Source organism: Gossypium hirsutum, chromosome D07, assembly GCF_007990345.1.
Source record: "Gossypium hirsutum isolate 1008001.06 chromosome D07, Gossypium_hirsutum_v2.1, whole genome shotgun sequence".
Taxonomy (NCBI): Eukaryota; Viridiplantae; Streptophyta; class Magnoliopsida; order Malvales; family Malvaceae; genus Gossypium; species Gossypium hirsutum.
The window spans coordinates 22,691,968-22,708,410 of record NC_053443.1 but is presented as its reverse complement, the minus strand read 5'-3'; the positions used below and the strand labels follow the sequence as shown (position 1 = coordinate 22,708,410).

General features: G+C 34.3%; 1 protein-coding gene across 1 annotated transcript; it reads right to left on the bottom strand.

The window, feature by feature from the left end:
• Positions 1–11,874: 11,874 nt before the first annotated feature.
• Positions 11,875–15,306, bottom strand: LOC107954446 (ORM1-like protein 2). The gene is made up of 3 exons (XM_016890006.2): positions 14,618–15,306; positions 13,579–13,727; positions 11,875–12,265 (listed from the first exon to the last, which is right to left on the bottom strand). The coding sequence occupies exons 1-3, from the start codon at positions 14,801–14,803 to the stop codon at positions 12,127–12,129; spliced, it is 474 nt and encodes a 157-aa protein (XP_016745495.1). The 5' UTR covers positions 14,804–15,306; the 3' UTR covers positions 11,875–12,126.
• Positions 15,307–16,443: the final 1,137 nt, after the last annotated feature.

The following is a 16,443-nucleotide window of genomic DNA, read 5'->3' as shown; positions in this document are numbered from 1 at the left end:
TCCTTAACTTTATCTGGGTCAACCTCAATCTTCTTCCTACTGACTATGAAACCTAGCAACTTGACTGATCTGGCTCCAAATATGCATTTTGTTGGGTTGAGCTTGAGCTAAAATTTTCTCAACCTTAAGAATAATTTTCTCAAGACTCGAACATGTTCTTCTTCAGTTCTAGATTTTGCGATCATATCATCAACATAGACTTCAATTTCCTTATGCATCATGTCATGAAACAAGGTCACCATGCCCCTTTGATACGTTGCCCCCGCATTCTTCAATCCAAAGGGTATATTACTTTGTAACAAAATGTTCCCCATAAGGTAATGAACGTGGTTTTACCCATATCTTCAGGATGCATCTTTATTTGATTGTATCCAGAAAAGCCATCCATGAAAGAAAATAATGAGTAGTCTGCCGTATTATCTACCAAAATATCAATGTGAGGCAACGGAAAATTGTCTTTTGGACTAGCCTTGTTCAAGTCCCTGTACTCTACGCACATTCGTACCTTTCCATCCTTTTTAGGAACATGAATGATGTTTGCTACCCATTCTGAATATTTGACCTCTTGTAAGAATCCGGCATCGAATTGTTTTTTGACTTCTTCTTTTATTTTTAGCACGATATCGGGTCTCATTCTCCTGAGCTTCTGCTGAACTGGTTTACAATCTTCTTTTATAGGAAGACGATGCACCACAATGCTAGTACTTAGCCCGGGCATATCCTGGTATGACCATGCAAAAACATCTTTGAATTCTCGGAGTAACTCAATGAGATCTTGTTTTGTCTTTGCGGTGATATCAGTTTTAATTTTCACTTCTTTTCCTTCCTCTAGGCTTACAATTTCCAATGATTCCTTATGAGGTAAGATTTGTTTATCCTCTTGTTCCAACATTCTCAACAAGTCCGGAGATATGCCACATTCTACGTTATTTTCAAAGTCATGAGATCCCTCTAAAAACATGTCTTGCTCAACATGAGACTTCATATTTGAAGCAGCATCACTCATGTCATTGATATCTGAGGACCTATGGGGGGTACACCAAAGAATATACAAAGAATATATAAATTTATGGATAATTATAAGGTTATAAATGTAAGAAAAGAATAATTTGGAAGACAATCTCAGTCAAATGAAAAAGATATTTACTTGCATGAAAAGAATAAAAGAATAATTACTCGAAATGAATGCAAAAATGTATTTTTATTAGAATAATGATATTCAGACTTGAGCTTATTTCACAAAGGATTTCCTATCATTTTTAGGCTAAAAACAACAAGAATGTTCTGAATATTACTCTGAATAAGCTCTAAAGACTACAGGGATTTCTTCTGCAGTCCAATTGTTTAGCTCGCTCCTAGGTTCGTGAGGGCGAATCTCCAATAAGGCCCTTCCTTCAGTTGTTTCTATGGCATTGATATGAACATTTTCTAACATTTCTTCAATACCTTCTTTTCCGAACACTTTCATTCAGGAAAAATAAACCATCCCGACACAAAGGTTTTAGATATGTCGGGAAAGGTCAAAAGCTCCCATTTGACTTCATCTCCGCTCAACCGTGCCCTTCTTCTCTCCTGTCTTTTTTCCACTTTTTTCCTCTTCTGTTTCATATCTGGCTTGTACCCTAAGCCAAAATGATCAAACTTGTCCCTCAGCATTAGTGCATCAATTCTTCCCTGAAAATGTTTTCCCAATCCTTTCCCTGGTAAGGCTCCTCTTCCTACCATCAATTGCAGACCCATTTTGTGATCTTGGATATTTTTGGTACCAAAATTTTGTTTCCTTCAGCAATAAAAGTTGCGTTCACAAACTCTAAGGACTGGAAAGAGCATTCCACTACCTCATCATTGGTCTCCACATAAGGTGCATCACCAATTACCGTCGCGATGATATCCTCCTCCGCACTTATTGTTACCAATCGACCTTCTGATACTAACTTCATCTTCTGATGTAGCGATGAAGGTACTGCCCCTACCGAGTGTATCAACGGTCTCCCCAATAAACAGTTGTAGGAAGGCTTAATATCCATTACCAGGAAGTCCACCTCATAAGTAGTTGGGTCAATCATTAATGATATTTCAATTCTTCCCATAACCCTCCTTTCTGTTCCATCAAATGCTCTTACTATATTCTGGCATGTTTTCATATGTGAACTGTCCACATGTAGTCGATTAAGAGAGGATAAAGGCAATACGTTATGTGCGGATCTATTATCAATCAAAACCCCTGGCAGTGTGTACCATTTGCATTAAGTAGTAATGTGCAAAGCTTTAGTGGAGCCCCTTCCTCCAGACAGTATTTCATCATCATTGAAAAAGATAAAATTATCGGCACTTATATTATTGACCAAGTGATCCAGCTTATTGATAGAAATATCATTGGCCACATATGTTTCCTTTAATACTTTCATCAATGCACTTCGATGTACTTCTCAGCTTAAGAGTAAAGCTAATACAGATATGCGAGCTTGTTGTTTGTGTAATTGCTCCACAACACTGTATTCATTGTGTTTCAAGAATTTTAAGAACTCTTTTGCTTCTTCTTCTTTTATTGGCTCATTAACCAATGGCTCAGATTCAACTGCCTTCTCCTTCCTCTGTTCTACAATCAAAGTCTTTTCTCTTGGCAATTCTGTTTGGGTATCATAATGCTTCCCATTACGCGTATAAGAACCCGTTTCCGGATTTCTTTTTATAATATTGACCGCAACTTCTTTTCCCGGGATTGTCACACTGCATCCATAATTTCACGGGACCATTTTACTATCCTTATAAGAGAAATTTAATGGTTTTTGAATTATAATTTTTGGTGTTACCTGAACCCTAGCCTCATTATTCTTAGGGCGTGAGATAATGACCACAGGATGATTTATTTTCGGGGTCCTTGTTGTCGAGTCCGACGCGCATATACTTCTTTTTTCTTCTACTTCTTCATAGAACTTTATCTCTTTGTTATCCATCTTGTTTTGGACTAAAGCTCTGAATTCTTCACATCTCTGGATTTCGTGTCCTGTTTCATGATGGAATTCACAATAATTTTCATTCTCCCAACCTTTCTCGGAACCCGTAATGACTAACCCTCTTCTTGCTATCTCTTTCCAAACCCATTTCAATGGAGTTTTTACTTCAGAAATGTCAGTCTTGACTCCTTCTCCTATATTTTCACTCATCATATTCACTCCCTTATCAGTATGATTGGGTAGCAAATTTTCTGTGCTAGATGAGTCATCCAATTTGACAACACCCACACTGATGAGCCTTTCAACTACTTTCTTAAAGGCAGTGCAATTCTCTATTGAATTCCCCGTAATTCTCGCATGTTAGTCGCATTGTGCATTTACATCATACCAATTGGGATACGGGGGTTGTAAAGGGTTTAAGTAATGAGGAGCAACAACATGTGCATTAAATAAATTCTGCTACAGCTCTTTATATGTCATTGGAATTGGAGTGAATTGGGGATTCTCAGTATTTTGCCTCATTCCTAATTCTTGTTTCGATGAGCCTTGTTGATTAGCAACCACCTTCCTTGGTTAATTTACTGTAATTGACTTGCTGTATGCGCTCACATTGATCACTTTGTTTTCTCTTTTCTTTGGGGCTAACCTTCTATTATTCTCCCCACCATCTATTCTTCCACTTCTGATAGCATTTTCAACCATTTCACAGTTCATGATTATATATGAGAAATTCTTTGAAGCACTTCCCAACATGTGTGTAATGAACGGGGCCTTCAATGTATTGATAAAGAGTATCGTCATTTATTTTTCTAAAAGTGGCGGCTGAACTTGAACCGCAATCTCTCTCCACCTCTGTGCATACTGTCTAAAACTTTCATTCAATTTCTTTTCAAATTTTGCAAGGTGATTCTATCAGGCATCATTTCTGATACATGACTGTACTGCCTCATAAAAGCCTACGCCAAATCCCTCCAAGTACCAATTTTGGTTCAACTTTAACTGATTGTACCATTCAGATGCTGCCCTAGTGAGGCTATCTTGGAAACAATGTATTAATAACTGATCATTGTTAATAAACCCAGTCATTCTCCTACAGAACATGGTAATATGGGCTTCAGGGCAACTGGTCCCACTATATTTCTCAAATTCTGGCATCTTGAACTTATAAGGAAGCACCAAATCCGGGACCAAACTCAGATTTTAGCATCTATTCCATGATAGCTTTCAGTGCTCTCCATTGCCCTAAATTTCTCTTCAATCCATTTTCACTTCTCCTCAAACTATTTTGGAAATTCTTCCTTTACTTTATCCTTCTCCGCTACTTCATCAAAATCTGGGATAACAAGATTAATCGGGTTATCCCCGGGGTTAGAACCTGATCCAGCCTGGAAGTTCATCGGCATTGAAACACCAGCTTGAAACTGCTGAGGCCTAATTGAAACAGAGGATCTGCGCGGATGCACCTCAACTAGAATTTACACATGCGAAGGCGTAAAGCCTGGAGGATATAGAGGTCCATCCTTGTCTTCTTCATCATTATTAACCGCATGACCCTTCCCCTTATTTACTCTACTAGTCAGTAACTGTGTCAGCTTAGCCATCATATCCTTTTGAGACTCTAGCATCCTTTCTGTCATATCCTATTGAATTTTTTCCAATTTCTCATTCAATTGCATCTGTAACTGATCCTGCATTTCCTTTTGAAGTCACTCAAGCTTTTCCAATCTTTGATCCATAATTTTTTACTTTGCACGGGTACCGTAACGGTGCTTGGTTGGTAAGTTTTTGTTGGTTTCCAGATTAACTAAGGCATAATTTTAACCAATTAAAACCTTTTAATAATCTTGAATGCATATGATGTTATGTAATGCACACACATGAAATGAATGCAAAAGGGTGTCGAATCTGATCCAATTTCTTTTAGAAAACTTTATTGATAAACAAAATTCTTTACATAAAATGGATTACAAATATGGCTTTGCCCTAATGTTCAAAGTTTCAACTTCCTTCAACAACAAAGCTAACTCCTGACCTCGATCTTATTTCAGCTCTTACTTTACGCTTAATACGTCAGCCTGAATTGCCAATGTTTGCAAATGATCAACTACCTCCCGAATCTAAGCCACAGCCTTGCCCATAATGTAATCTCTATTCCTGATTTGATTCTGTGAGTGATAAAGTTGTTCCCTCCAATGCTCCTCATTTTCTTCAAGGAATTCAATCTGGTGCTCACAACTTTGTAATGTACGCTCTAATTCTTCTATCCTCTTCTTTATTTCCTCGATCTTGCTCAAACTTGCCTTTAATTCTACCACAGAATTACGACTTCTGTACAGAGCAAGCGGTCTCTCGAGTTCTGCTATTCTAGCATTTAGTTCTTCTTGATTGCTTTGGGTTTCTAACACCTGTCGTTCTAAAGTCTCTTTCTACACTTGGGTCTCTTGAAATTTTCTTTCCCACCAATCGGCTTTGTTTCTTTCTTCTTGGATCTCTTGTCGCCACTTCTCTGAAGTCTTTCCCAGCCCAGCAGTTCTCATCGATAGTCGTAACTTCTTGTAATCCGTCTTTAAACTATCTAGGTCCTCCTCTGCTTTATTCTTTCCTTTCCTTAATTTTTCAGCCTCTAACTTTTGAACATCAACATCTAACCTCAAATGCATCTTTTCTTCTTCCAACCGCTCTATCTTCCTTTCAAGGTCTAAATTCTTCCTTTCGAAATCTTGTTTTATAATTTCCAGCTCTGATGGGATCACTTGTAAGTATTCTTCCATTGATCGTACATCTTCTGAATTTAACTCCGAAATATTATTATTAATTCTCTTACTTCGCCACTCACCATACTCAGGTGTCGTCACTGAGCCCACAGCTAGCCTTTTCATCCTACGAGCCTGATTCCAAGCCTGAGAAATTTCCTTCACTTTCTTCTTATAATTATCTCCTCGGTACGAGAACTCACACTGAGCTAACCCATGTGTTGTCGGTACAAACTATCTTGAACTGTATTGCCTTAGTACAAGAAAATGTGCATACCTAACGGCTCCCCAAATTCCAAGCAACGGGACCCAATCAAAGCTCTCGCATTGGTAAAGAATTTCGTCAGGAATCAACCAAGAAGCTCTCCACTCAACATCCTCTTCTTGAAGATTTTGAAGAATTGTCATCCAATTTTCCTCTGATATGTCGTCCCTTCTTAGCGTGGCCACTATCTCTTTTAATGGGGAGTACTGTTCGGAGAAAACTCGGTACAAAATTTTATCCACCTTCCAGAAATGACTATGGAACCAGGCTAACAGCAACTGTGCACATCCTATAAATCTACCTTCGCTAGCTCGTCTGCATGCGTTCAAGGATCTAAACGTTTTAGCCAAAATTGCTAGAACTGTGACCCCTTTATCCACCCGGTCAAAAAGATCTGAAACCGCTTCATCAACATGCCCTAACGCCCTAGAAAAAATCACCAACCCATAAATACTCAAGGAAAACACATCAACTTTCTTTTTCCCATCTAGATACGTTAGAATTAAGTCTTGCAAATTCTTCCATGGAATACATTTACACTCACCCTTCTGCTTGATCCTGGCCGTGATCCACTGCTCACCCATCTCCGTAATGTTCATCAATTTTTTCCAAAAAGCTGGGACATACGTGGCTCTGGAATATGCTTTGTCAACCTGAAACCTCAGGCAACGTAGTAAAACTGTATATTCCTCCACTGTAGGCACCAAATCCACCCTCCCAAAAGTAAAACAGTTATATGCAGGGTTTCAATATTGAGCAAGGGCCCGAAACAATTGTTCATCCACCCTAATATCAAATAAATACGGTAAGTCCCCATAATTAGAGTAAAACAACTGCTTAGTCTCATCATTCCACTGATCCCATATCTCCTTTAACTCTTGAAGGCTATTTTGCGTCACACTAATACGAGTGTAATCCCACAGCTCTGACACATACCCCTTAGCTAAACTGTCTCCTTTTTCCAATTGCACTTTCTCTGACCATATATGGACAATGGCATTGTCTTCCACTTTATCAAGAAATTCATTTTCCATGACAATTTTCTAATTTAGTAACCGAACTTGAATCGACACTCTTTGAAATATGTAGTGACATGCAAAAAATACCAACAAAACACAAACAAGTCAGTATAACACATGGACAAAAATCAAGTACATATCTGGGTAATCACTAAAGTTTGGGATAATTCTACTTAAGTTAGGCTCCTAGGTCCTCTATATGTGGTTTGGTTCTAAAGTCAAGATACCCAAACCAGCAGATTTCTCGATCTTCACCCATTATAGGCTCATACAGACCGACTTCGGTTCAGGGGAATACATTTCCCTATGGCTGCACGGAGATGAAATATCACGAAGACATAGGTACGGATGTATCCCAGAAGTGATCCACTATCCTGCACGGAGGTGAAAATCTCACAAAGGAGTAGCTTCTCACTCCCACTTAAAAGGGCAATACTAAACAGTCTTTATGCAATATGATGCCAAGATATAAAACTCAATTTACAGTAATCATACCACAAACAAATGCAATGAGAGGATCGTAATTTTTCAGATCAAATTTTCAATTTTCGACAATAAGACAAAAAAAAATCAATTTTACGGCTTGACTCTCAAAGGTCCCCAGCGGAGTGGAAATTCAAAAATAACTTAACTAATATCTTAAAAAATGATATTATATAATTTAATATATTTTTCAAAATTAAATGTCTAATTAAATTTATGAATTATTTTTTAGTATATTATATAATTAAATTCAAAACCATTTTTTTGAAAACAAAAATTAGTAGTCGACTTGAAAACGAAAATTGGTGTCGCCACCGATCTTTTATTGAGGTGTGATCGGGTCACCCTGAGATTTGAATAAAATATATTGATTTACTAAATAACGATTTTGGTCTTCGAATTTTGAGAAAATAGGTTTGGGAGTCGGTTGCGCACGAGGAAGGGTTAGCACCCTCGCAAAGCCCAAAAATTGGTACCGAATTGATACCTTAATGTCTTAGTGTTGAAATTTTGAAAATATTTTAAAATACGATCCTTTGAAAAGAAAACTTGAATAATCGAATTGGATGATAAGACATACTCATTTCAAAGAAATAAATTATCACACTCAATGAGTTAGGGTGCAACAGTCCAATTTTTGAAATTAAGTTTCTCTTTTTAAAATTTAAAATTCATGCCTTTTGAGAAGGATATTTGGTTATTTGGGTCAAACGAGAAATCAGAATCCAGTAAGTTAGGGTTCAATTTCTCGAAATTTCGAAACACCGAATATTGCCTTTATTTTAAAATCCTTAACTCGAGTTAACAAAATGTCATATCCAGTGAATTAGGATTCAACATTTTGAAATCCCGAAAAACTTTATTTAGAATTTGTATGGTTTTATTGCAAAAGAAATACTTGGCTATCTAAATTCATCGAAAAAAATCGAAGCCCAGTAAGTTAGGGCACAATCCTCTCGAGAATCGCAAATACCGAGTATTTTTTCAATTTACGAAATAAGATGATTTTAATATTTTTAATGAAACACGGTTTCTTTTAAAAATGTAGTGTGATTAAGCGGCAACGAACCATGCAAAATTCGAATATAAAATGCACACCAATGAGTAATGAACAATAAATAAACATAACCAAGTATAACAATAATTTCAATCATACATTATGCAAATATCAACATCAACATTTAAAAACTATTATTCTAAAAAAAATTAAAATGTAACTCATAAAAAAACAATAATGAGAGAAAAGAAATTTGGAATTAAAAAAAAATATGTACACAAAATTTTACATTAAAAAAATAAAAAAAATAAGTAATTAATGTGAAGATTTGAAATAATTTAATAATAGAACTAAAAATGAATAAAATGTTTAGATGAATTTTAAAGAAAGAATTATGAGGAGAAAATAAAAATGAATAAATCTTAAAATTAATATATATATATATATTAATCTAGATAAGTAAAACCTAATGTAAATAATAATGTACATATAATAATAATAATAATAATAATAATAATAATAATAATAATAATAATAAACCAATTAATTTAATAGTAAAAAAACAAAAAAATAAATTAATTTAGAACTAAAACAAAATTTCAAGGGCGAATTTGAAACAAATGTGTAAACGACCAAATTAAGAACTGTTTAACATCAGAGGGACTATTGCAGCAATTAAACGCACAAATCCTCTTTGGCGTATAGATTAATCCTTCCAAAACGGTGTTGTTCTATTATGTATTCAATTGAAACCAAAACCAAATATAATGTATAAATTAAAATAATGATAAAAACTGAATTAAAACAACATAAAATACAGATGGACCTGTTGCGCAAATGGACCATTGAGACAAAAACGCGTGGATCCTTCCCTCGGATCGGGTCACCTCAATCAGCCTCAAACGACACCGTTTCTCAACGTATATAAATGCCACATTAAACCCTAATTAGTAACTTTTATCATTTTTAAAACAAAAATTAAAAAAGAAGGAACCCTAGGCCATTTTCCTTCTGCCGCAAAACTGCTCACCCCCTCTCAAACTTCGATTTCGACAAAGCGAGTGAGGTCCAGTGTCCAGATAAGCTTTCTAACCCCTTCTCTTTTACTGCATTTGAATAAAAAAGAGACGAAAGAAAAAAAATAAAGAAAAGCAAAGAGTTTATTCACCTTTTAAATCTTTTCGTTTTCTCTGAATTTTTTTTGTTTTTTGTATTCAATCCGTGAATCCTTTTTACAGTGCCTTGCTTGGCCTTTTATAATCACAAAATAAAAAATAAAATAAAATACTGAAATACAATCTGTTATCTTTCATTTTGTTATTTCGTTTTTTCTTTTTTTGTGTTTGTTGGCCTATGCTTGTTTGTTAGTTGCAGGTACAGCTAGAGGCGCATGGCGGAGGCTCGGTGACTGCTAGCATCCACGCGCGGAAGAATCTAGTTTCTTCATGCGGCGTCTGAGGCTCTGGAACCCTTAGGGTTTCAGAAAATGAAAACAATCTGGGCTGGTTTTCGTTATTGGGCTGGGTGTATTGTAATTCGGGTTAGGTTTAGTGGGTTTTGTATTGTATTGGGTTTGGGCTAAGGTAATTTTGATTTATTTGTATATAAATGGACAATGGACTGAATTTTATTTTATTGGTTGTTTTTTTATTTATTCGTTTATTTAATCTACATGGGCTCAGGCTAAAATTGGGTATTACAAATATATTGCTAGCTAGTGAAAAAGAAAATATCTCTGCACTTTTTTCTAATTTGGAATTTAGTTTCTAAATTTTTATTTTTAAGAATTTAGCCTCTCTATTATTTAGATTTTAAAATTTAATGTCCAATTGTTAACATTGTTAAAAAAAATTATTAATTTTTTTGTGTAACTTTTTGAAATTAAAAAAAAACACACTGTAACTAAAAATAATAATTTTGTAATGACCTAAATTTAACAAAATAATTTTAATAGTCTAAACAATTGGATATAAATTTTGAAATCTATAAAAATACATTTCTAAAAATAAAGTACATGGACCAAATTTTAAATTTACGAAGAACACAAAAACTTATAGCATACTTTCACAAATAAAATTAAGATGATGACATGTGTCCCATTTTTTATAAAACTTTAAATATATCTTGCATATGTCATTCTGTTAATCTTACTTTGAAACTTTTTCTTTTTACTATCAGTTCATCATATAATAATGTTAAACTATTATTACCAAAGACTGTTTACTTTAATAAAGAAATGATAATTTTGTCGATTGAGTCTTAATTCGACAATGTTAATGCAGGAGGATGTGGGCTCGAGTATACTGAAGCTCATTATCCTTTTATTTAAGGGTTGGAGAGGTTATGGGCAGTTCTAAGCTTTATATCAAAAAGAGCAGGTATGATAGAATCTATAATGAGATTAATGTTCACAAAAAAAAAAGACATGATAACTTTAGCCCTCAACATTTACATCTTTTGTCAATTTGACTCTCATTTTTTAAGCTAAATTTGGCCTTTAACCTTTCAAAAAGAGTCAAATCACATTTTTATAACAAAAATGCTAACTAAAACATTAATTTATTAATGATATTGGTGTGGCAACCCGCGTGACCGTCCACATATATTTTATGCTAAAAACAAAGGTTGATGGTCAAATTCAACTCTTTTTGAAAAGTTGAGTGTTAAATTTAGTTCAAAACAAGAATAAGAGCCAAATTGATAAAAGATGTAAATGTTAAGGGTTAAATTTGTCATTATTCCCTTTAATAAATTAATTAAGTTTTGTATAGAAAGATTAATTAAGAAATATAATTAGATATTATTTAATTTAATAAAAATATTAATTAAATGAAGTTTAACTTCTATGAAATAAAAAATAATAAAATTATTAATATTTAATTTAACAAAAATCATTAATTAAAGATTAAATAGTTAATTTAAAGAAAAAAGTTACTAACAAAAATCATAAATACATATTGGATGCCCACTTAAGTTTGATTTAAAGCCATTTTAATGGAAACTAGTAGCTCTAACGTTTACATCCCATTTTCCAGGTTTACATAAGTAAAACAAAGTTTGCTAAGAAAATATTGCAGCTTGAGAAGTCAATAACTCTACTGTGTATATATATATATGTAACGTTTTGTGGTGCTGTTTTTATCATGTAACTTCTTCCATAGTTCTATTTGTTTGGCTCCTCTCCTCTCTATTGATGCTTCTCCAATCTAAAGAATTGGGTTTGGAATCACGTCTCTTCCATACAAACTTATAACAGCTATTGCCATATTCTCATATAGCTTTATTATGTTACTGCATTTTCAATCCAATAAACATAATATATTAACACCCAATTTCACATTAATGCTTAAACCGAACTGGAGTCATCCAGGTGGTGCCATAAGAGATTCAAAGATATGGATTACGGTATGAAGATATGTGATACGCTGATAAGAGCATAGTGAAGTATTTAACATACATTAGATTTCTCCACTGTACACTTATTGATCTAAGAGAGCTTGTAAATGCAGTCCGCAGACTCAGCAAAAACCAAAAAAACAAAAGACAGCTTTCGAAATGTCCTCCTATACAAAAGATGCCCGTTTTTAGCATAGGGGAAGCAGCAGTGGCTTTCTAGCAGGCAAAACCAACTATTCTTTAAGGGGAGACTCATTCACTTGTCTGCATTGATTCCAAAGATCCGGACCTTGTGCATGTTGGGGAACTTGGCGATGACAAGCACAAGCACTGCAAGTGTGTTAAAAAAGAGCATAGGATGTTGATAGTCGGTTGTATGCGAGGCTATCAAGTACCTGTCAGTAAACAGAAAAAAAACAAGGTCAATAGGTATCTGAGTATCTGACTTCAGCAAATGAAATCCAAAATGCCTAAATGCAGCAAACTCTCTGGCAAAACAAAAAAGCCCATCAACTATACATGAAGTCATACTGCGGAGGTTCATGAAAGCAGCAGGACAATCAAGGATGAAATTCTGTTGTTTATCATCTATCAAAATATTGTCAATGTCTGATTTGTGAGGCAATCAACCAGACTTCTCTGAGGAAACAAGACTCTACAAGTCTGCACCAAATTGAAGACAAACTGCATACTTGGCAGAGTCTCAAATCCCATAGCAAGACTAAAATCTAATCACATAATAGTAGTTCTTCTCTTTTGGTCTTTCAAAGTTTGATGTTACACTCGGTCATTCACACACAGGGAGGTAGATTTAAACCTAGGGATAAATCTAAAAGTTACACATTAACTTAGATCCAATGTTTAATGTGAATGAACTTCGTTTTAGTACAACTACACACATGAAACTTCAATTTTAATTCAATTGTACATATATAAAAAAAATCCAGTTATTTCCAAGTTGAGTCAATATAATCATGTATGCAATAAGTAAACCTAAATTGGTATCATGTTTGTAACAGAGTTGGTGGTTTGTGAAAATTGAACTAAAATTTACAATTTAACAAAACCAAAGTTCATGTATTGCACTGCACATTGAATCCATCCATTCCTGCCAATGGAACAAGTTTCCTGTTTATCTTCTATTCAAATAACTCTAATAAAAAGGTCTGATAAATTATTTACATAAGGCAGGGTTTTCTTGATGAGTGTCTTATACAAAACAAAGTATCACAACAAAAGTTGGCATTGACTTGAGCCTTGAGAGCTAATATATTAAAAACGACCAACTGACAAACATGTTGGTGATAAGTAAAGGAATTCAAAAGAAACCATTTTTTTTTTTTACAAATGCAATTGAATAAATATTAGTTCACAGAAGGCAAATGAGAACATAGATACCTGTACGCACATGAACATACTTGATATATGTTAAGAGAAAAGCAACAGCTACCCATTTGATGAATAAGAGTACTCAATAATAACAGAGCCATGTTACAGAAACTCTCCCATGGCACAAACAAAATCATATATAATCAGTGGGCTCTATATTTATTTACCCATTGTTTGATTCTGGCATGCCTAGTAGTCTATACAGTTTGTTAATTTAATAAGGGGAAGAAAAGAAAAGGCTGAATAATCAACCTTCAATGCTTGAAAATGAAGACATGCATACGCACATTTTGCAAGATATCAAATAAGGAAGACTTACAGCACAACAGGTACGACAGTTAGAAACTTCCTATTGCGTGTAAGCTGCTTTCCATTGTCTATCTGCTCCCACCAAGTCAAGCCATTGTAAATCCCTTGATCTTCAGCAAATGGGGTTCCTTTCTTCCAGTGAAAGAAGTGGTATGTAACCTGAAAATAGATTATTCAATGTTGGTTCAGATAACTATCAAGCAGATTGGTGATGTTCTGAAACTAAATAGGAAAAAAATAGCCCAATAGAAAAACTTAAGGCTTTTGTACTCTGTGAAATACAACAGAAAAGCAACTAATTTTTACAAGAGAAAGAAGCACAAGATCAGCTAGATTGAAATACCAAGAAGGCATGGATATTTTAGAGACAGCAATCAACTAGTTGGAAAGCCTCATGATTAGATAGATGCTAACCTTCTAACAACATGAGTTAATGCAAAATAGAAAGTGAAGCAGCACATAAAGGACTTCAGACAGATATAAAGAGAAGTATAAGCGGGTGGCAAATTACCAATACAGGTAATAATATATGGCCAAGCTGCAAAACAGCTCAACATGGACTAGGTTTGCATTGGCAAAATCTTAATTCTGTTCTAGAGACATGTTGGAATGCTAGGAAATAAAATTTTGAATATATATCACCCTATATCTCATACTCGGAACAGATTCTCAGAAAATAATGACATTGTTCAATCGCTAAAACACCCTGATTTACCCATTTCCCATATCAATTGAGATGATTTCAGTTCAAACTTAAACAATTTCTCTACGACAACTGAGACAAAAGAGAGATACTGATGCATGGAATTCAAACTTAACAGTGTAACTAAAGCTTAAAACAAGAACAAATCAACAACCCCACAAAAGAACCTAAAGGAAAATAGCAATAACATATCCAAGACACTCAAAATCAACCCATACAAAGCCAATTTCAAACAACGAATAAAACCCAAAACAGAATAAGTAATTCCCGGGCATAAAAAGAAACCCAATTGAACATTCAAGACAATAAAAACAATTATGGGAAGAAACAAGAAAAGAAAACGCACGAGGAAGTGAGCGAGATTGACGACGGTCCAAGCCATGCCAGGAGAGCAACCGAAGATGGAGAGAACAAGGAGCCAGGAGAAGAATAGGATTAGAATATAAGTAGTCCATACTCCTGGGTACATGAACCACTCGGTGTTCCGGTTCAGATCCGCCGGTGGCACCGCTTTCACATACAGATTCGCCATTTACTTCCAATAACCACCAAACCCCAGACTTACCCTTTTCTCAAGCCACCCTGCTGTCTTCGATTTCGATCGATCTATATAAATATCTCAAAGGCTTTAGGTATTGTTGGATTTAGGAATCTGAAAAGAAAAATCCAGAGGATCGTTGATCTGCAAAAAGGAGGAAGATTAGGATATAAAAAAGGATGGGGATATTTTGATGGTTAGGAAAAGGGGTGATTAGTTCTCTAAGCCGACCATTATTACAACAACAACCAACCAAACCAACGCTGTAATCCAAAACAACAAACTGACTTATCTATCTCGTGAAACCTTTCTGCTTTGGCAAAGCCCATACGACACGCTTTACCTGGACTAACTTTCGTCTTTAAGACTAAAGACTTGTCGTTTTCTTTATTTTGTTTTGTTTTTCCTTTGGATAATCATAATATCTATCTATGCTTTATTTTATCTGTTTTAGATTTTGATGGTTTACTTTCTTCTTCTTCTTTTTTGATTATTATATTTATTGCTACTTGAAAAATGCTTCTAATATATATATATATATTTGTCGATTGGGATAAAATACTTTTAAGTCTTTCTTTTTTTACAAAATTTAGAATTTGAATTGTGGGGTATTCATCATTTCATTTATTTCATAATTCAATATTAGTATGAGTTCCAATAATTATTTTATTCTTAAAAAAAATCTTTAGATTTAATTTAATGCTCCTATGATACGATAAATTATTATTTTTGATCATTTTCATCACATTATTCATGGTCTATTTTCAATTATTTAGTAATATTTTAATAATTTTTCTATGTCATTGACACAAATTTTAATAACTTTTTTCACCCTAAACCTCGAATCTCGAATCTTGACTCTAATTCTTAAACCCGAACTCAAACCTGAACCTCTAATCTCAAACCCTAAACTCTTTTAGAGTTTAAGATTTAGGGTTTAGAGTTTATAATTCGAGTTCAAAGTTCGGGCTTAAGGTTCATGGTTTATGGTAAAAATTTATTAAAATTATATGTCAATGACATGAAAAAAATTGTTGAAATATCTGTAAAAATTTTGAAAGCAAAAGTGAATTACATAGTCAGAAAAGTCCATAAAATAATTCTGCTTGACTTCAAATTTTTATAAAATGAAAGTTTAAATTTTAAAAGAATCAATGATTAAAAAATAATTTTATATGGTATTAATTTATAAATAACCATTGAGATTAAATAATAATTTAATCATTTTCGGGACAACGCCGCCCTTGCCATTAATACCTTAGATTAGATAATCCTTTTTCCTTTCACGGATGTTATCCTTGTTTGGGAAAAGGGCGATTTAGCATTTAATTTCCCATAGTGTGATAGATTTGTTCCTTATGATTGGGCTAAAATCAGGCGAGACTAAAGTTACAGTGGAACCAATTTCGTCTGCCTCATCCATGCATTCATTTGCGATACGCTGCCCTATACAAATATCTTCGTTATATTCTACTTGAGTCCGATATTTGGCATTATTGAAAAAATATTTACAAATGATTTTCTACTAAGTTCTATTAAGCATAACAACCTCGTACTACATTTAACGAAATAACAAAATACGTCCCACCACACACTCTATAATAATATTCGGTATGTAATAACTTGCCCCGTGA

Excerpts from the sequence above, each read along its gene's own strand:
- LOC107954446 (XM_016890006.2), bottom strand. The coding sequence starts at position 14,803 with ATGGCGAATCTGTATGTGAAAGCGGTGCCACCGGCGGATCTGAACCGG. Across the intron at positions 13,728-14,617 it reads TCAATCTCGCTCACTTCCTC|GTTACATACCACTTCTTTCA; the intron begins GTGCGTTTTCTT and ends ATCTATTTTCAG. Across the intron at positions 12,266-13,578 it reads ACTGTCGTACCTGTTGTGCT|GTACTTGATAGCCTCGCATA; the intron begins GTAAGTCTTCCT and ends GTTTACTGACAG.